This window comes from Homarus americanus, unplaced genomic scaffold, assembly GCF_018991925.1.
Source record: "Homarus americanus isolate GMGI-L3 unplaced genomic scaffold, GMGI_Hamer_2.0 scaffold46577, whole genome shotgun sequence".
Lineage (NCBI taxonomy): Eukaryota > Metazoa > Arthropoda > Malacostraca > Decapoda > Nephropidae > Homarus > Homarus americanus.
In genome coordinates, this window is record NW_024750770.1 from 97,811 (window position 1) to 120,676 (window position 22,866).

The 22,866-nt window shown below is 37.5% G+C and overlaps 1 protein-coding gene across 3 annotated transcripts; it reads left to right on the plus strand.

Moving 5' to 3' along the window:
- Positions 1-850: 850 nt before the first annotated feature.
- On the plus strand, positions 851-21,526 carry LOC121854181 (leukocyte elastase inhibitor-like). 3 transcript variants are annotated; one of them, XM_042348648.1, is made up of 9 exons: positions 851-1,031; positions 8,489-8,636; positions 10,332-10,514; positions 10,695-10,908; positions 13,313-13,527; positions 16,553-16,738; positions 17,037-17,178; positions 19,526-19,657; positions 20,630-20,765. In XM_042348648.1, exons 1-8 carry the CDS (start codon positions 943-945, stop codon positions 19,651-19,653), a joined length of 1,305 nt encoding a protein of 434 aa, XP_042204582.1. In that variant the 5' UTR covers positions 851-942; the 3' UTR covers positions 19,654-19,657; positions 20,630-20,765. The 3 variants fall into 3 exon arrangements, with proteins under 3 accessions (XP_042204582.1, XP_042204581.1, XP_042204583.1); XM_042348647.1 differs by lacking the exon at positions 19,526-19,657 and having other exon boundaries at positions 852-1,031; positions 20,630-21,526; XM_042348649.1 differs by lacking the exons at positions 851-1,031; positions 19,526-19,657 and adding an exon at positions 5,874-6,033 and having other exon boundaries at positions 20,630-21,526.
- The last annotated feature ends 1,340 nt before the right edge of the window (positions 21,527-22,866 follow it).

Below are 22,866 nucleotides of genomic sequence, written 5' to 3' on the forward strand. Positions count from 1 at the left end.
GAGAGTGTTGTGACGGCACCGAGTGTGAGCTCTTTCAAGAGAAGACTTGACCAACACTGGAGCGGGTTCAGGTACATTCAGGAGCCGGTGCATGCCCAGTATTTGCCAACAGTGCGTGACAGAGACGTGACCGATCGCCCGGGCGGCTAGCGAGCCGATCAGTGGCGAAGAGGATAAAAGTAAAAGAGAGCTCAGGTTCTCAACTGGCTCAGCCATGTTCATATTGTTATTATTATCCACTCAGTATCTGTGTTTTTCTGGCTAAATAAGCTTTTTCAATTCAATTCAATTCAGTATATTATATGTTTGATTTGCCTTCTTCTCACAGAACTTAATTTCAGTGTCATAACATACACACCCAAATCCTTTTCACATTATTTTGGTCTCAATTATTGACATGTCTTCGTCCCGTTTGGACATGTAACATGTTTCCTTACAGTTGGTACAATCTAGGTGCATCCTTTTGCATTTCATAATGTAGAAAATCAACAGAAATTCCTTATACCCTAAAACCTGAAGTCTACCATATTAAACTTTTGGTTTTCTGTTACAGGAAAATATCTTGAGAAAAATAACAAACCGTTGTAAATAAGTCAGGAGCTCAAGGCTTCGGCCACTCTGAATCCTATACTCGAACCCGAACCACGTCATCCTCCTAAACCCAGTAGTACATAAAAACTAACGGAGAGTAAAAGTAATTAATCTAGATTCACCTAATATTTTAAGGTATTTGTATGAAGCCATAATTTTATTGCTATTTGATAAAAGTACAAAGGTTTCATCTGCGTTGGGATTCGAGACGTAAACACCTGGTAGTCGGGTTCAGAGTCAGACCAAGGGGGCGGAGGTGACACACACACACACACACACCGGAGGTGACACACACACACACACACCGGAGTTTATCTTAAGTGTGTTATCTAATATCTATATGTAACTCTCATGACACGTAACGGAACTCTTTGTAGGTGGCATTCGCGTCGGCAGCACTGTAGTCCAACACTTTGTGTGTTATATAATTCCACTTTTAGGTGAGTAATACAGTATTATTATCATTTAGGTTATCTGGGGAATCTTAAGAATTTAGGTTAGGTTAGGTTAGGTTAGGCTAGGCTAGGTTAGGTTAGGTTAGGTTAGGTTAGATCCAAATCATTCAAAACACTTCCCATAGCAGCGGAAAAACAAAGGGATGACCGAAACTATAGACCAAATTATCAAATGAAGGGATCCTACACAGCCCACTGGTCTTCTTACCTCGACCATTTGGTAAATAAACTGGAATTTATGAGGAAAACACTACCAAGTTGTGGTGTTAGGTCAGATTTCTCTGGTGGGTTAGGTTAGGATAGGTTTTCTGGTTGGTTAGGTCAGAGGTAAAGATTAATTTTAGGTACACCAACAGCTGCTTTCATTGATGCGTACCAGATATCAAAGTAAGTTGCCAGCTAGGAAGTTAGTTAGGTTCCTTTGGTTAGGTCGGTTAGGTCAGGTTCTCTTAGGTTCTGTGTATTGTTTTATCTTTTTATTATTTACTGTCATCCAAAGAACATCAGTGGAAAAAATGAAAGACATCGAACAACTCCTGGTGTTGGCCGTCTGCTCCACCATTACCAAAAGAATTATTGGGGGAGATGGTTAGCAGTAGAAAGAACTTATGGAATTGTACCACAATTTCTTGAGAAGTTATTTGCCTGAAATAAACAAGAAAATGGAAACGACGATGCACAGAAACTAACAGAACCTGACCTAACCAATCTAACCCAACGAGACGTATCTAACCTTACGTAACTGCCTAACCGAGGGAAGAGCCCCCCTGAACTTGCTGCATATTTAGCTGAAAGAACTTACTTTCATTTCTGGGGTCCCTATGAAAGCAATTTTCTTGAAGCTGCATTGTGTACTTTTATTTCTTTTATGGATGTAAAAGGAAGAACAATAATTACAGTACTGTATAGGAACATACTGTACAGTTCACTTCAAATCCAATGATAATTAACAGAAAATGTAAATATATATATATATATATATATATATATATATATATATATATATATATATATATATATATATATATATATATATATATATATATATATATATATATATATATATGCTGATAACCACAAGAAAACACGAAGTTCTCAAGCGCTTTCGTGTAATTCACATCTTCAGGGGTGGGTATAGACTAAGGAGTATATACGTATATATACGCATATAAAATTTAAAGGAAAATACAACCAAGCCAATTTGTTTTGTTATAAAACTCTCAATGTGAGACACCGTCACCAATTTATACTGTAGTTTAAAAGTGGACGAGAATAATCTGCGTCACAGGAGAATTGACGGCAGATTATTTACAATAAAAATTTTATTGAACATAGAGACATGAAATCACCATGTTTTACCCCATTATTTCCCTCTTCTTTCATACTCTGTCCTCTACGGAAGATAGAAAAAATGAAGAAAAAATTGAAATCAAGAGGAAAAAGTCATCATTTTTATTACTATCACTCAAACAACACCTGTGGAAATTACTATTTAATTTCATAGGCTCTTTCTGCTGCTACCCGTCTCCTCCACTATTACTGAAACTTACCACTTACGAAAATTTGTCAATTCATATCTTGTAAAATCTGGTGCTTAAATTTTTAAAGTAAGACCACACCGAGTAAAGTGACCTAACCAATTAACATCCAAGAATTTATTGATACTACTATGCTTTTGTAAGTAGAAGCCATCTCGAGCAATTTTTATTCACCGTACACTACTGTAAGCCGGCTTTGGCCTCCACACCTGATGTGAATTGACAGAAGCCATTAGTAATAAATACTTGACAAGAGTGATCCGGCCTATAGTTAAGTGCCATGATATCCCCCGTTAACTGAAACAATTAGTGCAGAGCACTTCCAGGAATTAGAGATTTCCGGTTAACACGACAGCTCTCTCAAACTCAGAAAAAGTTACCCATCCCCGGAATCTTTCCGGCTACTGGGAAAAGTTTTTTGGAATTTTCTGGAAAGTGTGTTGGTCAAGGCCAGACTTGACCAACACTGCAGCAGGTTCAGGTACATTCAGGAGCCGGTGCATGCCCAGTACTTGCCAACAGTGTGTAACAGAGACGTGACCGATCGCCCAAGCGGCTAATGAGCCGATCAGTGTGAAGAGGATAAAAGTAAAAGTATTATTTCATCCTTGGAATTTGTTCCCTGACCCAGAAAAAAAATTGGAGAGTTTCTAGAATTTTCTTAGAATTTTCCAGAGTGACACATTATTTCATCCTCTGAATTTGCTCCCAGACCTGGAAAAAAAAACAATTGGGAGTTTCCGGAATTTTTCTCAGAATTTTCTGGAAAATGCGCCTGATTTTCAACCTCAGAAAATCGTTTCGGCTTTTGTCGAGTTCCGGCTAAGAAGTATTCTGGTTAATGGAGACACAGTATTACAGTACTGTATCAACTTGATGAGTCGTTTTCTTAGAATATGAAGGCTGGTTATATTTGGTAGTAAACATGCATGGAATTCTATACATGTATACATGTATTGATTTTTATGAAGGGCAATACAGATATCTTAGTTCTTCATCCTTAGGAAATGTATGGAAATGTATGAGTATATTTCCATCTGACTTGAACAAAGAATTACACCCAAACACTACACATTAACGGGCGCTATGTGACACAGGACACCAGTACAGAATAAGTTATGCACAAGCTGAGTTGCATTTTGGGTCAGGTGTAGGATGACCTCCTCTTCTATAGGTCACGGTTGTACCTGGTAGATGACTTTTCAGGTCAGGTAGACCACAACATGGTGTTTTGATCTCGTCAGGTCACCTGTTTTAAGTAACAAAAGACGGGGGCGAATCCAGGGGGTCCTGGGGGTCCGGACCCCTCCTTTTCATCAGAAAATTCCAATACTTTTTCTTTAATGCAGTATTGTACTCAGGCATTTTTGTATATTAAAAAAGTAATTACAATTGACCTCAGAATATCTCTTAATATCAAGTGCACATGGCCTTAAAATGGCCTCAAAATGCCCATAATATTGGTCAGATTTCAGAAAATTTTCTGGGGGGTGCCTTACAGCTCCCCCCCCCCCCCCCAAAAAAGCTTGGTGGGCTCGCTGTGCTCGCCTTGTAACCACAACTTCTTGGCCCTCTCCCTTTTCATATTCCTGGATCCGCCCCTTTACAGTACAGTACATTTATGGTCGTCAGGTATGTTGACAGATAATCCATTTCATGGGAGATATAAGGGAGAAACCCATAATACATAATACTTGTGTATGGTAGTGTAGTGGATGTAGCTTGTGTATGGTAGTGTAGTGGATGTAGCTTGTGTATGGTAGTGTAGTGGATGTAGCTTGTGTATGGTAGTGTAGTGGATGTAGCTTGTGTATGGTAGTGTAGTGGATGTAGTATGTGTGTGGTAGTGTAGTGGATGTAGTTACTGTTTAATTTTCTGCTTCGTGTCCAGTTAGCTGATAAGTGGCGAAAGTTATAGAACAACAAAAACTATCCTGTCAATTTTACTGAACATGAATGCATCGTGGAGGCGGAATACTCGAGCCTTCCGACACTGGGAAACTTTTGAACAGTGGGCGGGCCTGGAGAGAGGACTGATACGTAGTCTCCAGGGTATCCTTGTTTTCCATTTATGACGACTGTGAAATATATCATTTATCACATTAATTACTTTAGGATGTTGTGTATGGAGAGGGGTTCTCGTCTCAGATGAATCATGCTACCCAGTCAACCACACCAACTGTTCACATGTTTCGCCAGCTTTGAAAAATTCATCAGACAAAGCTGGGAAAATCGTTTTATTGTTCACTGTACACCTTTGCACTTGGTTCTTCATAAACATACGTTAGTTTATGCTCCTACAAGTGAAATATGAAATCCATTTTGAGATGGATATCTTGGCTTCACCTCGAGTATATCTGCCAGCTCAAATATGGTAGTGGTAAATGTCACCAACATGAACCAGGATGTAATTAACTCCACACCTGTGCTTATTTGATAACAGCCTTCCCTGAATTCACCCAGTTATAGAATAATTTACCAGTATTCAGTGAGTAAGCATCATCGATGACCTTTGCATGTTGGGTTTTCAGTAAATATTTGAACTTTGTGTATCCTGTAATTAGCAGTGAATGATTATATATAAAATCGTTGACAGACTTGTGTTTTGCGATGAAATACTTTACATTCCGCAGCTCCCCTTACAAGGATGTGTTTACAGTGTTGTCATAGAGCATTAGTTTTTCGTAAATAAACAGTTATATGAGTAACTTTACGTGTTTACGACTAAATCAGGTATCTTCTCAGTTAACTTTCCCATATTAGCTACATACCATACTTATAACATGCAAAATAAGTTGTTTCCAGTCTTGTTATATTGTATATTATCACAAGATGTGGCATCGAATAACCATAGCAACCTGTTGCAGGTGATCGAGGTGGGCGTTGTAAGAGGAAATAAGATTGCACCATGTTGGTTGGGAAGCATGTGGATATTTTTGCAGTAAAATAGTCACACAAGTTATCATTGGTGAACATCAGGAAACATTAAGTCGATTTTGTCGATGGTAGTCCAAGGAAACTGGCTATAACCATATGGGCGGCAAATAAACATGATATCGGTTTGATCTTGCAATTTATCGTTTTAGTAATGACCATTCTGAAGTAGTTGGAGTTAACTAATTGCATACATAAAATTAATTTGTGGGGTAGTTGGGAAGCAGATTTGACATAGTAATATTTGGTCAAGATATTTCGCTTAGAGTTATTTATCACAATAATTACCCTTTTTAATTTTAATTTTCATGTTTCATTTTTTTTTATCACTGAACATGCATGTATTTGAGATAAACCATATATTTCGTATATTTCATTTTGCTATAGTTAACATTTAAGCTTGGGGAGTATGAGTGGATATGTGGCACCACTGGAGCCGCTTGTCGGTCGAAGAAGCGGTGCCGTGACAGGAGCACTGAGCACTACACCAGCGGCGGTCGTCAGCTAAGTTTACGGTCAGTGTTAACTTGTTATAATTTATCGGTTATGTTTGCTTTAGTTCATATTCGATTACATCTCATTCAGTGTCCTTGTTAATTACGTTATCCTCTTCGCTTCTGAACCGTCAGTCGCTAGGGTCCCCTCTAATGCCAGCGAGCGTTGAAATTCATTATCAAATTTTATTACAAAAATATTAGCTAGTGATTATTTATTTATTTTTAGTTTAAAACACAATTTACAACATCATCTTAATATACTGTACTTTAACTATGATATTGATCTGAGAGTTAAATCAAGCATAACATTAGCAGGTCTTATTTGCGGCGTCACATTAGTACATTTTGTGTTATTTCTTGTAACATTTTTTAAGGATTATCATGTTTCTGAGTGTGTCCTGTTACAGTACACATGAACAACCAATGCGTCATTTGACTGACTCATTTCTCGGCCGTCACAGTAAACACTGGCAGTGCTCGAAAACAAACAAATATCTAGGAAAATCGAATTCAAGAAAAATACAAATTTTTCTTGAATTCGATTTAAAATATTGAAAATGTGATACTGAATACTTTTAAATTACAATTTAGTTGTTTTACGTGGCTCGATTTAAGGACGTCTGGCAAGAAAAAATTCTCAAGGCATTATTTACACTTATTACCTATTTCCCACAAACTAAACAAAAATGTTACTATATTTTACACAGCTTTCATGGTGGAACTACGGGCCCACAGTTTTAACGTGACTCTGTGATTTAAAGGGCGCGTTTCATGCCTAGGTTGCTGTCATTGCTCGTACTGGCGATCTCGAAACTCTCATCTGCCTTGCGATCTCGCTGATACTTAACCCGGCGTTACCTATGCCAACGAATTGCCCTCGTTGGGAGATATCGCGTTACTGTATTGGTCTTCCATGGTTGTAGTTGGTGTGGTGACCGAACGGTTGCCGTATTACCACGTCATAACCTCGGATAAGTTAAAGCTAAAGGTTGTGGTGAATGGCATGAGCTGTCCCTAGAATCGTCATTGCTATATTATAATAAACTATTATGTGCAATATCATGAGACGCGACATTAATAACTCCAATAAAAGCAATAGGAGAGGAATAATATACCCACCACACCAGTCTCCATTACTTTACTTTTATCCTCTTCACCACTGATCGGCTCGTTAGCCGCTTGAGCGATCGGTCACGTCTCTGTTACTTTTCTTTTTCTTTTATCCTCTTCATCAAATGATCGGCTCGTTAGCCACTTGGGCGATCGGTCACGTCTCTGTTACACACTGTTGGCAAGTACTGGGCATGCACCGGCTCCTGAAAGTACCTGAACCTGCTCCAGTATTGGTCAAGTCTGGTCTTGAAAGAGCTCACACTCGGTGCCGCCACAACACTTTCTGGTGGATTGTTCCAAGAGTTCACAACTCTCACTTCGAAAAAGTTTGCCCTCACAGATTTATATAATACCTGTTCTCCTGGCACTCACATAAAATAAACCTAACGGGCGGATCCAGGAATATCAGAAGGGGGGTCAATAAGTTGTGGGTGGGGGAACATGGCGAGCACAGCGTTTTAAGGCCATGTGCACTTGATATTAGGAGATATTCTGGGGTCAATGGTAATTATTTTTTGCGGTAAAAAAACGTCTGGGTACAGTACTGCATTAAAGAAAAGTATTTGAATTTTATGATGAAAAGGGGGGTCTGTACAGCCTATGACCTAAATAGCTTGTAATTCCTTTCATAGCTTCAAAATTTCAACATTGAGGAAATACTTGTATGTAGATCCTCAATAATTGTTCATCGCTTATGTTAAGAAGCCCAAAGGGTCTCGGTACACCCTTTCACATTGTAAAGCACGATCTTTGAAATATACAGTTAGCACCACTCCTGCGTTTACCACTTAATGTTGTCAATCCTCTCCCCTTAAAGTGTGAAATCTGAAGCGTGAATTTAAGCATTTGCTGTTGAGGGAGAGGGGTTGTGATAGTGTTTTTAGAGTACAGTATATAATGTCATGTTTTTGTGAATTAGATATAAATTCAGTTTTATGCCATGACCGTTCCCGCACCAAGCTGCCTATAGCGCTATGTGTTGTCCTATGGGCCCTAAGCCAATCACTGTGACCTTTGAGAGTGACGTCATAGGCACAGCTAGTTGATGGCTGAAACTTAGCGTCATTATACACCAAGTTCAAATCAACAGTGTGTGTTTGGAGGTGTTAAAGTGTAGACGTGTGTGTGTGGTCGGTGGATTCAACATGGTGAAATCTCTCATCCTCGGAATAAAAGAGCTCTGCACCAATTATTCCGGCTAATGGGGATATCACTAGTACATTGTGTTCCATACAATAAGTAGTGCTATACTTATACAGTACTTATTGTGGTTCCAAAATAAGATAAGGTACCTTGTAACAGTAAAATATTGTTGCTCAGTGTCATTCCATGAAACTAATAAGCGCGATTGTCTTTTCAGATTGTTCTTGGTTGTGTTTTTAATCCTTGCAATGATGAAGCGTGCAGCAGTTGCCACACAGGCCCCTTGCTTCCCAGCTTATGTACACCAGGAGAATGTCACTGCCCTTGCTGCCAGTCAGAATAACTTTACTCGTGATATATATATGGTGAGTAACATATGAGTTGCTGTACCGGTAATTGAAGCATTCATAACTAATGTTTGCAGAAATTCATAAGCATTCTACTTATACATATACAGTACTGTATATGCATACATAAGGGACAAATTTCTTCTTGTACATAGTCCTTGTAAGCATGCAAACCTCTGACACTCTCACAGAAACAGTTTTGTTGTACTGTACCATGTGCATACATAGAAAGTGTTCAAGCAACCTTTTGTTGTGTGACAATACCCTGGGAGGACCTTTTCACATTTTTTATTTGAAATGTTAGCTTTGGGTGTGTACATATTTTTATCCAGTTATGATCTTAGTTTTTAGATACTTTTGTTTTTTAATTGCCCTGCATTTTATTCTTCAAGTGTGTAAGCTATGATTCATACCGATGCATGCATACACATACCTCTCATGTCATAGATAACACCAAAGCTTTTGAATTAGTCACCCATAACATATTTATCACTCTTTTGGCATCTCCCAGGGCAGAAAAATGAGACTCATCTACAACCTCATTAATGATGCCCAGAAGGATACAGTACTCATTCTTTTTGGAAGTATGTTTGGCAACTCTACCATTTGTATCAGTGTTCACAACTTTTCTCCTGACCCCAGTGCCCCGCAGTCCACTCTAAGCTGTTCCCAGAATTGAAATTCTGCCATGTGATTATGCACATTTATACTGTATTTCCACTGACCATGTTATGCCTCCTTTTATCTCATTGGATCCTAACACCCTCCAGGTTCTGCAATCCACCAAACTCCTTGGCATTATTACAGATGAGAAACTAATGTGGAAAGAAAACATCAGTACTGTACTGCATTACCATCAGATGTGCCAGCTGTCATGCCCTCATCCTTTGTGTCGCAGGATGCTCTAACTTCCTGTGTTGGTACTCGGAAACTTTTACACAACCTTCATGCTTCCCAAATTCAACAATGCCTCCCCTGCTTTATTTTCGTCCTTAACTGCTACACAACAAAAATTTTCCAGAAAGCCTTTTGTGTACGAGTATTTTCAGTTTTTGGTTTTATATTTTTAGTAAGCTGTTGTAATTCACACTCTCTTGTTCACCAGTCACCAGTCATTGATGACATAAACAAATTACAAAATTAATAACATATTATAGATGTTTGGCTTTACATTATTAAGCCATCAAAAGCAACTTCGTCTTGTTAACTCTCCCCCTTTAGTTGACAGTGTTTCTTCCCTTTCTCTTTGCCGCAATTTTGCTTCACACTCTCTCTTTTACAGGTACTTTAACAGACAATGTTCGGTGGATTTGGCATCCTGTGTACCGCCGGCAAGGCAGTGGGCTCGTAGCACACGTCCTGCCTGCGGTGCCCACCGTTTCTCTGTGGATGTCGGTCACACTAGAATAAACTGTTATAGTGCATCCTCCTTTCCTCACACAGCCAAACTGTGGAATGCTCTGCCTTCTGCTGTGTTTCCATTCTCATACAATCTGTCTCGCTTTAAAAAGCTGGTTTTCCGGCATCTTCGTGGTGTAGATTAATATAACCCTATCCTTTTCTATTTTAATTTCTTTCTATTCTAATTTTTTCACCCCCAAGCCCCCGTTGTGGGTCGATGACCTGTGCCCGGGTGGGCTATTCCCCCTAAAAAATTAAAAGTAAATAAAAAAAATTCTTTTAACTATAACTAAATTTTTTTCTTACTCACAGAAACTGGCCCAGAAAAGCTCTGGAAATTTGTTCTTCTCACCCTTCAGTATTATGACTGCCCTGGGAATGACCTATGCTGGGGCAGATGGTAATACTGAGAAAGAGATGCAGTCTGTAATGCATTTGTCCCAGGATAATGAAGCAATCCATAATGCTTTTCAAGATATTGTTACAGATCTGAAGGTGGGAATCCCAAAATTTGTCTGACATTCTCTGAATTAAAAACACTCCAAAATAATAGGACTTAAGTTAATGTTGAAAATACCGTAATGCAAAACTGATTATTCAATGAATTTGCTTTTTGACTTTGAGATTTATGAGTCAGCAGGTAGAATTGCTTAGCTTTGTGTAAATCTCTTGCAGACTGAAGTAGCTCACTATGAACTCAGGACCTCCAATATGGCATATGTTTCTGACAAGATGTCTGTGCTGAGTAACTTTTCCAACATCCTGAAGGAAAAATACCTCAGCTCCTCGAAGAATGTAAACTTTGCCAAAGGAGAAGAAGTACGGCAAGAGATAAACACGGTTGTGAAAAAAGAAACCAACTCCCGCATCGAGGATCTTATCCCGGCTGGTAAAATGCTTCCAGAAATTTTGCTCTGTAGTATTTATTTTTATATTTAGTACTGTTCTGCTATTAGTTATGGTCATGACTGCATGTACAGTACTCCACTTGTTGCACAGTAAAAAGCTATAACAAAATTAAATGAGGTGATAATTGATTACAGAGTGAGGCCAACATCCAATGGTGAGGAAGGGTAGGTATTGCTTTAGTGATAGAATTATAGTACTGATAGAGGAATGAGGGATGATATTGTGTCATTATTCCCAGATTTGAAATATTAAAATTCTTATTTTGTACATACATTAGCCTTATGATAATTATATTTTATTTTTTGCACATTTTGTATAAAGAGTGTGTACTGTATGCATGTAACAGAGTAAAAAGAAAAAAAATGGAGAAAATTACCTATATCTACCCAAAAATACGAGTTCAAAAAGCATCTTCTCGAAATTACAAGTTGAAAAATAATAATAACTCAGCTCACACCACCCATCACCACCACTACCTCACACCACCCACCATCACCACCACTACCTCACACCACCCACCATCACCACCACTACCTCACACCACCCCGACGCTGCACCCCCCTTCCCATCCCACGATTCCCAGGGATGTAAGAAATTTGTATTCCCTCTGTGTTTGTGACATTATAATCATTTTTTGACACATTCTTCATGTTGGATTGTGTGTGTATGTAACTGAATGAATAAAATGTGAAGAAAGTTATGTTTATATACATAAAATTTCGAGTTGAGAAATAATCATAACATAACTCCTACCTCAGCCTGGTAGGGGGATGTGGCTGACTCCTAGGGCGTGCGATTTGAATTTTTGCCAAGACCCAAATTCGTATAAACTGGGGAAGCTTTCGTTTCTTGAAATAGTTGTATCAATTTAGGTAATTCGTATAAGCAAATTTTCATATCATGAATGTTCGTATCTCGAGGGTACCTGTAGTATATCAAGACATTAAGAAAGATTATTGGCTTGGGTTCAACTGTGGAAACCTTTCCTGCAAGCTGTGTTTTGTGCATATATGTGTATTTATTTTTATTTAATTATTAGTTTTATTTTACAGGGTATTTTTATTTATTTATTTATTTTTTTTTAATTTTTGACCCAAAGACCCTGTGGAATTAGTACAGTGGGGTATGCTATAACGAACGGATCCTACTACGAATATTCCTATAACGAACAGTTTTACCTATAAAATTGAGAATGCTATAATGAACGAAACTCCTACAACGAACATTATTTAAAAATTTTTATTTATTTATTTATTTTTTTAATAATTTATTGTTTTTTTATTACAAGTATTAATGATGTTCTTTATTTCAGGGGTTTAGATGCATATTTATGCACTTTTTTACAATTTTTACAATTTTATATTATATTTTTCAGTGTTAAGTGGTTGTATTTGGGGGCCTGGAACGAATTAATCCTATAACGAACGAATGCTATAACGAACAAGGTTCTAGAACCAATTAGATTCGTTACAGCATACCCCACTGTATTTTTTTCAGTGGTTAAATAAGGTTTGATTTATCATGTTTTGCTTAATTCATGTTATCTAGAAACTCCTCCCCAACACAAATAAAGTACCTCCTGTATTTTTTCTTTCTTTTCTCTAGCTCCATATTTCTTGGTTAACATCTTGGAATCTTGGTTCATTCTTTTCCGTCTTAAATGCTTATTATTTGTCATTATTTGATCTTATTTGATCTTTTTCACTATTTTCAGCTTACTAGTTAGTAAGCAGTTGGTCTGTACTCTTTTTACAACCTTCATTGTCCACTGTTAGTACAGGAGGAAATTGTAGTACACTTTGATCAAACTTGAGTTGTTTGGCAGAGTCACACTGGATAACACCCTTCTCTCCTTTGACCTGAGCTAGGTTTGACCCCAGAACAAAGGTGTGAGAGGCATGTATGTTATTACACACTGTTTTCCTTTTGGGTGATGTAGCTTCTTATTGGACACTTATGTGGACTTTTCAAAAGGTTGCAACAGATACACCCCAGGTAGCTGCTGCAGGTGCCTTTACTAGCAATCCTCAGATGAATTTGCAAAGGGTATGATTTTCTTCCTTCAATTTGCTTTAGACAGCCAACCAGGCAGAATTCACAGTGATTTCATTTCTTTCAGCCTCTACTGATATGGTGCTGTGATTTAGAGCTTCTAGTATAAATAATTTATGGCACCAAGATACAGACGATTTTATTACAACTTATTCAGGCTATGGTGATAGATATTGAGAAAAAATTTGTGTTTTAATAATGGATCTACTGTCGTAGTATTTTCAGAGGTCTTTGTCCTTACTGTTGCCCTGGGACATTAAAGTATATTAGGTTTTACACATTTTAACAGTTAATTGGATATATATATCATACAACTCTCTTTATTATTGCAGGGATTTTAAATGCATTGACAAGAATGGTGTTGGTCAATGCAGTTTACTTTAAGGGACTGTGGGAGCATCAGTTTAAGGAATCAGAAACAAAGGACCAAGAGTTTTGGTTGTCAGGTAGTGAGAGCACCAAGGTGCCAATGATGCACATCAAGGATCATTTTCGTATGTTGCACAACAAAGACCTTGGAGCAACACTTCTGGCAATGGACTATAAGGTTAGTATTTCTTTTGTTGTTGATGTTGTTGTATATCATGAATGTAATTTGAGACATGGATAAGAATATAACTTCCTCTTCCTACATTTATGAATCAGGAGCTGTTATTATATCACCTTATAAGACTTCATCCTATAGGACAATTGAGTTTATAGGACAACCAGATTTATTAAAGGGTTCAACTGCAGCCATCAGTCAGTTAGATGTCTTATCTGGTCAGCAGAACTACTGTAATTTCTTAAATGTTTTTGTTAATTAAACCTGTTGGAATGAAGTGTTGTTCTTGAGAATGCTACAACAAAATCTAATTTACCTTTAGTAGAGCAATTTCTGTCATATGGATGTACCCAAAGTGGGGTCAAATGGGAATCTTCATCCTCATCATCATTTTGCAGCCATTTTTCACTCTTGTGTGGGTTTGTCATGTCACCTGATTGCAACTCTTCAAGCTGCATGATCTTTTGCAACCTCCCCCATCATGTCATTTCTAACAATCTCCCCATCTCATTCTTTGCCTACCCCTAACTCTCCTCCCTTCCACATTGAAACTCATGCATCTCTTGACCTAGTTGGTCTCCTTTATTCTCTTCACATGCCCAAACCATCTCAGCCTACTCTATGCTAAACCTTGTCAGTACCCCTCAATATCCAACCATCCTCTTAGCTCTTAACTGAGTTTCCTGTCTTTCAACATTACCTTACACATCCATCTTACCATTTTCATTTCAGGTCACTGTAATCTACATATATCATATTTGTTCATTTCACTGTTTTACACCAACACTCTTTTTAAGCCTAGTACACATGTCAACATACCATCTGGCGTGACTGTCAAACAGCCACTTTCCGACACAAATTGGTGTTCATGCCTGATCAATGATGGTTTTTCTGTTGTTTGATCACCACGCGATCAGGACGCCACAACTGTCAGTGGCTCGACAGCGAGAGGTTATCTGTACACCCACTTTCGCAGTGTCCATGCAGGATGAAGTTGTCTTTGAGTATTTGAGTACTTGGAATGATTGCAGTCAGACTTTGTTTAGAAATGCATGTAGAATATTGCAAACTTGCTTAATAGCATCCAGTTGCTAGATACTAAACAGCTTCGAGATGTACTCCTGCTGAAATACTCTCTCTGAATCTAGTATCCTGTCTTTCTGTTAGCGGTTTTACTACAAGCATAGAATAAAGGACCATTTCTGGCATTCTGACATAATTTTAACAATCTTTATCACTTTCAAAAGCAAGCTCATTAAATATGTGCTTAAAACTTCCCTTGGAGTGCTTCTTCATTAACCACTGTTTATATCACAATGTTCTTTTCTTCATTCTTATTCTCTTTTTTATTGCACAATCAACCACCACACTCCACGTAGCAGCTTTCATAAACTGGTGCCATTGCTTTCAACACCATGGACAGACAACGAATGATAGTTGCTGGTTTGTACAACTCATCTGCAAGCCTGATTGACACTGTCAGACAGACTTCCCGTGTCACATGACATGTCAACAGATGTGTACTAGGCTTTATACCAGCTACATAAGCTGAAGACAAGGTTCTCTTGCTGTCAATAAAGGCAACATTTCCCTAAACTTTTCCTTTTTCCAGTCACTTCAGGCTCATACAACTGAGTTAGCTTTAGCACCACCTCCAGCGCTGATCATTAACACAATCCAAGCATATAGCTATCCCCATTGTCAAGTTTTTCCAGCCTTCCTAATGCCACAAAAACCACACTTAACCCCTTGGGTATAAGGGGCTCTTTGCTGACTGAAGTTTTCTAGCATTAGTTAAATAGAATATCAAAAGTGGCAACCCATATCAAAAGGGTTAAAATCAGCAATATCCTGCAGTCTGCTATTTACACCACTGCACCTCTTGTGTACCAGCTCACTGCACATTATTGAATTGCTGCCAGTAATATTATGATAAAATATTATAATTAGTGGTTTATATATTGCTCAGAATAAGTCGTGAAATAAGGTACAAGGGCCCCCCAAGTTTGCGGATTTTTATTTCACGGTCCTCTATTATTCGCGGATGACACCCTCGATGTACCCAAGAATGTCTGTGGGTAGTTTTAAAGTTGCCGTCATTTTCGCAGCTGGAACAGGGAGCCATTTGTTCTAGAGACAGTAATTTCCTTTACCTGTATTGTAAATATGTGTGTGTGTGTGTGTAGACACACACACACACACACACACTAAACACAGACAAATAAATAATGATTGGAAAATCCTTTCGCAAATAATCAGAAGCAAATTTATTAAAAATGTGAGAGTCTACCTTCAAGTTCGTGCTTTATTACTTTATTAATAAAGCATGGACTTGAGGGTAGACTCACATTTTTAATAAAAAAACCCTGATTATTTGTGAGAGTATTTTCTCATTACAGGGTACAGTATTATTATTTGTATGTGTTTTGTGTGTGTGTGTGTGTGTCTACACACACACACACACACATTTATACAACACAGGTAAAAGAAATAATTGTCCTAAGGGCAAACACATAAAGGGAATATAAATTTTACACAAGTAAATATGTACACCCCCGGTCCCGCAAATGTTATTTGCGGATTTGGTCATTCACTGCCATTTTGAGAACCTAACCCCCGCGAATTTGGGGGGCCCCCAGTACTGTACTGTACTTACAAAAAACTGTGTACAGTACAGCACTTAAGTACAGTATACTTATTTTTTGCTGATTCGGAATTTGATTTTTATGTGGTTTTAGCTGGAAAATAAATGCAAAGTTTTGCAATTCAACATTGTGTTTTTCTACTCACTGATATGTCAAAAGCATCATTAAATATAGTACAGATCAGATAATGCAGAAAAAGAATGAGTGTTCTTTGTTATGATAAGATTTTTAAGTATAAATCTCTACAGTATTTAGTAACTTAACTGTTTGTATTCATCAGGAAAAAATAGGTGGTTGGGCTAATCAGAAAGTGGGAAGTTTGATACATGTACCAGGACTTGAACTTTAACCATTTTGTATTTTTTGTATTTATACTTTTTCAGGGGTCAAGATTGAGTATGGTGTTTGTGCTGCCTGAAAAGCGTGATGGATTAGTAGAGGTTGAAGCCAAACTGGCTGCAGCAGATTTGAATGAAATTGACAAGAAGCTAATGAAAGAGGAGGTGCATGTATACATACCAAAATTCAAGCTGGAGGAATCTTTAGATCTGGTTGATCACTTGAGTGAGGTAAGTAGTCTTGGAGGAGAATTGCTTTTGGGTATGTGTAATATTTATTTTCCTCTCAACTTGAATTCTACTTTTTATCATTCATTCAATTTCTATTCTCTCTGCTTAACCGTACCACCTGAGCAGACCCATTGACTGTTCGACACCTCCTGGTGGAGTGCCCCAGTCTCAGATATTTTTATCGTAAACAGCTCTCCCAGTGCGGGGGGGTAGCGTGGGAGGGGACATCCTCACCTAGTGTAAATGAGAAACTTCATGATTAATTCAGAAACTTTCATCTTTTTTCTCTCTTTTTCAGATGGGTATGAAGGACCTGTTTGATGAAAACAGTTGTGACTTGTCTGGAATAACAGGCACCAAAGAGTTGTATGTTTCTAATGTAATTCACAAGGCTTTCCTGGAGGTCAATGAGCAGGGAAGTGAAGCTGCTGCAGCTACAGGTTTGTTCTAATTTTTCTCTTCCCAGCATCTAAGCAGTGAAACTTTAAGGCATTCTTCATGCCCAGACTTCTTCCCCTAGGAATTCATATATGTTTCCACCAAATCTATGAGGTCAAAGCTCATGTAATACCTGAAGAAAGACAGTACAAAGCACTTAAATGTGAACCCTGCATCTCACTTGCAGGTCATGATGTTTTACTTCTAGGATATATCCTGACTCACTTTCATCCAGGATGATGATGTTATGTTAAAGTTCGCAAATTTGGTTCCAAGTTGTTATTGACACTTGTGTACCAAATAAATCACCATATCTGTGATTAAAGCAAAGTTATATTGCAGCATCATCAAAAACGCCATGATGCAGTACAGTACTGATCTTAAACCCTCTCCCATACATTATTGTCCAGGCTGTGACAATTAAGTAATGATGTTTTGACATAACTATATAAAGTACAATTCAAAAATACTATCAGACCTTGTGGCCTTTGATGGGTGATTAAAACCCCCATTGCTCTTGGACTATAGGCATCCCGTGCAGTCACATGACAATAGTAGCCAATTGTAGCTCACAAGCACTCTGAGTCTGATTAACCCACGTGCTCGGCACATGGTGCAGTCTCTCAGAATTTTGTTTGAATGCCCAGAATGGAGATATTTTCCTCGGAATGCTAAAAAAATAATAAATCCAGGTACTAATGGAAAGTTCCAAGGATTGAAGATTCTGGTTAATAGGGAGATTACTCTTTGGAATACTTAGTAGACAGTATCATGAAACATCATCATTAGCATCAGCATCATTCACCTTACCTATGTCTTGGAGAGTTAGCAGGGGGTCACATGGCAGAGGGAGAGTTGCCAGGGATCAAAAGGAGTCAACACTACAATACAGTACAGTACAGTAAGTGTTATTTAATGTTTACAGATATTTAATCATGTAATTTCATGTTTATGATTACCGGTATGTTTTATGTCCATCATCATCTCTTCATTCATTATATGGGTGCTGTACTAATCATCATTGTCATCATAGCAAGAAGATCCAGGATGAATGGTGAGTGTTCAGGTATACTTATAGCAGAGTTGGGTGTGTGGTGGCATTTAAACTGAAATAGGCCTAACCAGTTGTTGCCAGATGCACTATTAGCAAACTTCTCACTGCTTCCACACCTATGATCACCTCCCATACAAAATACACACCCATGCTCTTTTTATTTGTTATTTTATAGTATTACATATTTTCTTTATATCTAAGTCACATTAGAGTATTGAAATGATTTTCCACAACTGTTATAGTTTCATTATATGTAACAATGGCACCATGCATTACCCCCTCCCTCCCTCCCTAAGGCAGAGCGGAGAGCAGTAAAGATCATAGACCCCTCACAGCCAGTAGTGGAAGTTGTCAGACGCAGTACACAACCTCCCTTGCTCCCCGTGCAACCCTTAGTGCAATTCGTGGAGAGGCGAGGGCCGCGCTGCTTAAACCCTTGTAGTTTAAGGGATATGAGTACATAATGTTGTTATACACATGCATACAGTATAGCTATTTATGTGACCTGTATTTTGCACACTCTGGGAACCGGCATGATAAATTCGAGGATTTTGTTTTCTCATGGGATCCATTTTACCTGACCCCCACTAGCTTTAAGGGTATACTGTACAGTACTACACAGGACTTTCAAACAAAATTTTTGTTAGTGGGATTATACTGTACACCAACTGTAATACAGTACAGGCACCCCCCGGGTTAAGGAAGGTATGTGTCCTTGAAAATTTTTCCGTAATTTTAAATTCCGTAACGCAAAATCAATTTTCCCATTGACTTCCATTATATGATTGGAGAGGCGTTCCCAAGGAAATATTTTCGGAAAAAACACGTAAAACAAGGACATTTATGAATGAAAATAATTTTTTTTAACACATACATTGATTATTTTGTAATATAATATGGTAATAAATATGCAAAGCACTTGAATTTAACTTACCACAAATGATGATGAGTGCTGCATTAGGTGAGGTGGTGAGGTAAGGTGGTGCAATCTGAGTTACTAGGAGGGAGACGGAGGGGTACTTCTGGCTCCTGCCTCACCCTGTACAGTATTGTAGCAACCACCAACAATTCCACACTAAATAAATTTTATAATTTATGTGAATTTTTTTTAATAGTATTGAAAAAATAAATAAAATTTACCCAATTTCCGTAATGGCGAATTTTTTGTCCGTATCCCGAATTTATTGGTCATAATTCACAAAATCCGTAAGAGTGAATTTCCGTAACCCGGGGGATGCCTGAATATGAATCCTTCTTCCATAAAAATAAATAAAATTAACTTTTTCTCTTTTCAGCTTCTGTCTTGCAAACCCTTTGTTACCGACCAGATATAATAATTTTGGTTGATCATCCCTTCTGCTTCTTCATCCGGGACAATCACTCGGGCTTGATACTGTTCACTGGTAGATTTGTCCAGCCTTAATGAGGTCATTATTCTGGTAGCATTATTTGTACGCTTTGCTCTTCTGTTCTCCTTGAATCTTGCATGAAGCTTTATAACAAAATGTATCACACAAGGCACAAATCACACTAAATATTAAAATGTTACTTTTATCATAAAAACGGTTACATATATGGATGTACTGGCAATTTTTAACAACCAGTTTGATTAAGGTTGAAATTCTGACGATGGTGTAAAACGCCAACGACACGAGCCATTAAGTTAGGGATCCACTGCATATTTGCCTTTGCGGAGAGCATCTACCCTTGATAAATCTCTGTCATGCACCCTCCATAATTGTTTAAGTAAATAAGAATATGAATATGAGGTAAGGTATGAGAAATCATGTAAAGAAATAAAAAGAAAATATTGAGAAAGAAATAGAGTAAATTAAAGAATAAATAGAAAATAGAGTTAAGAAAGAAACATTATGTCTGTTACCAGGTCACCCATTGTATATAAACTCTTCTCTTATTTGCTAGTTTTACAATTGCAATAACTTGTTTCTTGATATTGAGCGACATGATTAATGCAAGAGTGAAGCAAATCATTTGACAAAGGTCCATCACGAGAAACACCAACAGTAGCAAAATGAAGTCTGAGGTGAGATGTTTGCAGTCTTGACAAAGATTACTTTCTCCACCTCCTATTTGAACAGCTGGGCATCTCCCACCCCATTCAAACATCTCGGTGATCCAAATTTGGGGTGTAACCACACGCTCACATATAGCCCCACCTCGGGAAAACAAAGGACGATAAAGGATATGAGAATTTTTTAATTTTCTTAATTCTTGAATACACTATTATTTTTAAGATATTTTTCTCAGGTTCTGTACTGTACTGTACTGTACTCACACAGCGGTAGCCAAGTTTTCCTAAGGTCACGTTTTAAGGACCGAAGGTAATTGTAGAATTTTCCTCTGCTCGTTTTATGTTTTAATTATTTTTCCTTCTTCAGGTATGATTATGATGGCCAGATGTTTACGTATCCCTGTCGAATTTATTGCTGACCATCCATTCTTGTTCTACATACGAGATCAACAATCCGGACTAATTCTGTTTGCTGGCAGATTTGTTTTGCCAGAATCTGTCGTCTCTAAAGATGAACTTTGAAGATATTCCATTTGTCTTATATTATACTCACAGCTTTATGTATGTCTACTACGTACTGTATAATAGTGCTACTACAGTATAATGCACTGGTGGTGGAAGGGTAATTCATTAAGTCTCATAAATATTTTTTCTAATTCTAGATACAATATTAAATAAGATTTAAAAAATGAATTATATAAAGAGACCCTTGAGCTTTTATTGTGGTTGTGGCGTGTAGTGTTGCTAAAAACATGATTTATTTCAGTTTTCTTATACAATACCACCCAGGATTTTTGTCAGTAAGCTTTTCCCTGAAGACACTGTAAAATTCTAGATGCGTGATCTATCATGGCTTAAATGTAGTTATCAAAGAATAGATGGCATGGGCTAAAAAAATGTGTTTCTTAAACAACATTCAGGTCATCAATGAGAATTAACTCATGTATCATATTAAAAGTCTCATCTTGGATTTTTTAGCACAACAGTTATAAATAAATCAGAGCTTTCACTTTTTAGCTTTCATGTAAGTGAAACTTTCTTTGTTGAGCAAAGATGGCATAAATTTAACATTAACTATACAATACATACTATTTTACATTTTTGATCTTCAGGCTGATTCATCTCAAAATTTATGATTTCTTAGTTTTATAAATTGCATACCGGGTAGGTGTATGACAGTTCAGAGAGGTGATGAACAATTTCTAGTCTTAAAAATATTTGTCATGTGGTTCCAGTTTGGTTGCAATAAAAACTTGGTAAATACTATATTAATTACTTACATATCCTCTGTGCCACTGTTGGCTCTTTAGGCAGTTAGTCATTTCTCTATTATGCACTGTTAGCAAGTGCTCAGCATGAACAGGCTTTTGAATGTACCTGCTCATTTGCCACAGTGTTGATCCAGTTTTATCTTAACCAAGCTCATGGTCTGTGTTGTCAACATTTTGTGTCAGGTTAGTCCAAGAGTTCATTACTCTTACTTCAAATTCACTCTTGATAGTTTTTTGTACTTGTGACTTTTTTAACTTGAGGCTGTAACCTTTAGTGAGACTGACTTACTAAAGTGCTATTAAACATGGCATTTGAAGGCATTCTACCCTCTCTAAGTATGAGAAGTTCTTAAATGCAGGCACCAGTTTGATGGTGCTCTTTTGGACATTTTCAATCAACTGGCAATCTTTATCATATCCTAGAGACCAAATCAAAGGACAGACAGTACAGTACCCAAAGTGGGGGAGCACCATCTAGATATGAGTAAGATTTTTGGACAGTATAAGCTTTACCAGTTTATTTACAGGAGTCACCTTCTCATATTGAAACAAAAACTTCAGTTTATTGTCAACATAAACACTGAGGTCTTTTACACAATTGGGTTCGGTAAATGATGTTTCTTCCACATATTTGGAGCAGCTGATGTGCCTTCTTACTATTGGTAGACTTATTCATCCCCCCCCCTCTCCCTCACTTACTTCTCTCTCCTTCAATTAATTTTATTTCTCCTTTTAACTCCCTTCTCTATTTTTCTCCATTCATCTAGCTATTTATATCTATCTAATCACCCATTCCTTAATCTATTACTTTCACTTAATTCTTTACTTTTATCCTCTTCGTCACTGATCGCCTCGTTAGCTGCTTGGGTGGTCGGTCATGAATTGAATTGAAACAGTTTATTTAGCCAGAAAAACACAGATACAGAGTGGATAATAATAACAATATTAACATGGCTGAGCCAGTTGAGAACCTGAGCTCTCTTTTAGGCACCTCATATATACTATACATTTACAGTATCTCAAGGAAGTATTATGTAACATTTAGTATCATCTGGAATAGTACAATAGCATGGTGGTAATAAGAACATCTCATAATGTTACCACAGTAATCACTTCAATATTTATTTATTTTATTTATTTTTTTATTATTTTTTTTTAGTTTCTTATTGTTTATTTATATTCTAAGCATATACATAAATTACAGTGGAATTGAAAAACATAAGTATAATGGGGGAGCAGTATAACATGGGTTGTACAGTACAGTAATAAGGTTGAAAAGAGGATAGAGCTTGGAATTCTCCTCACTCAGCTATTGAACTTGGGTCTTAGGTGT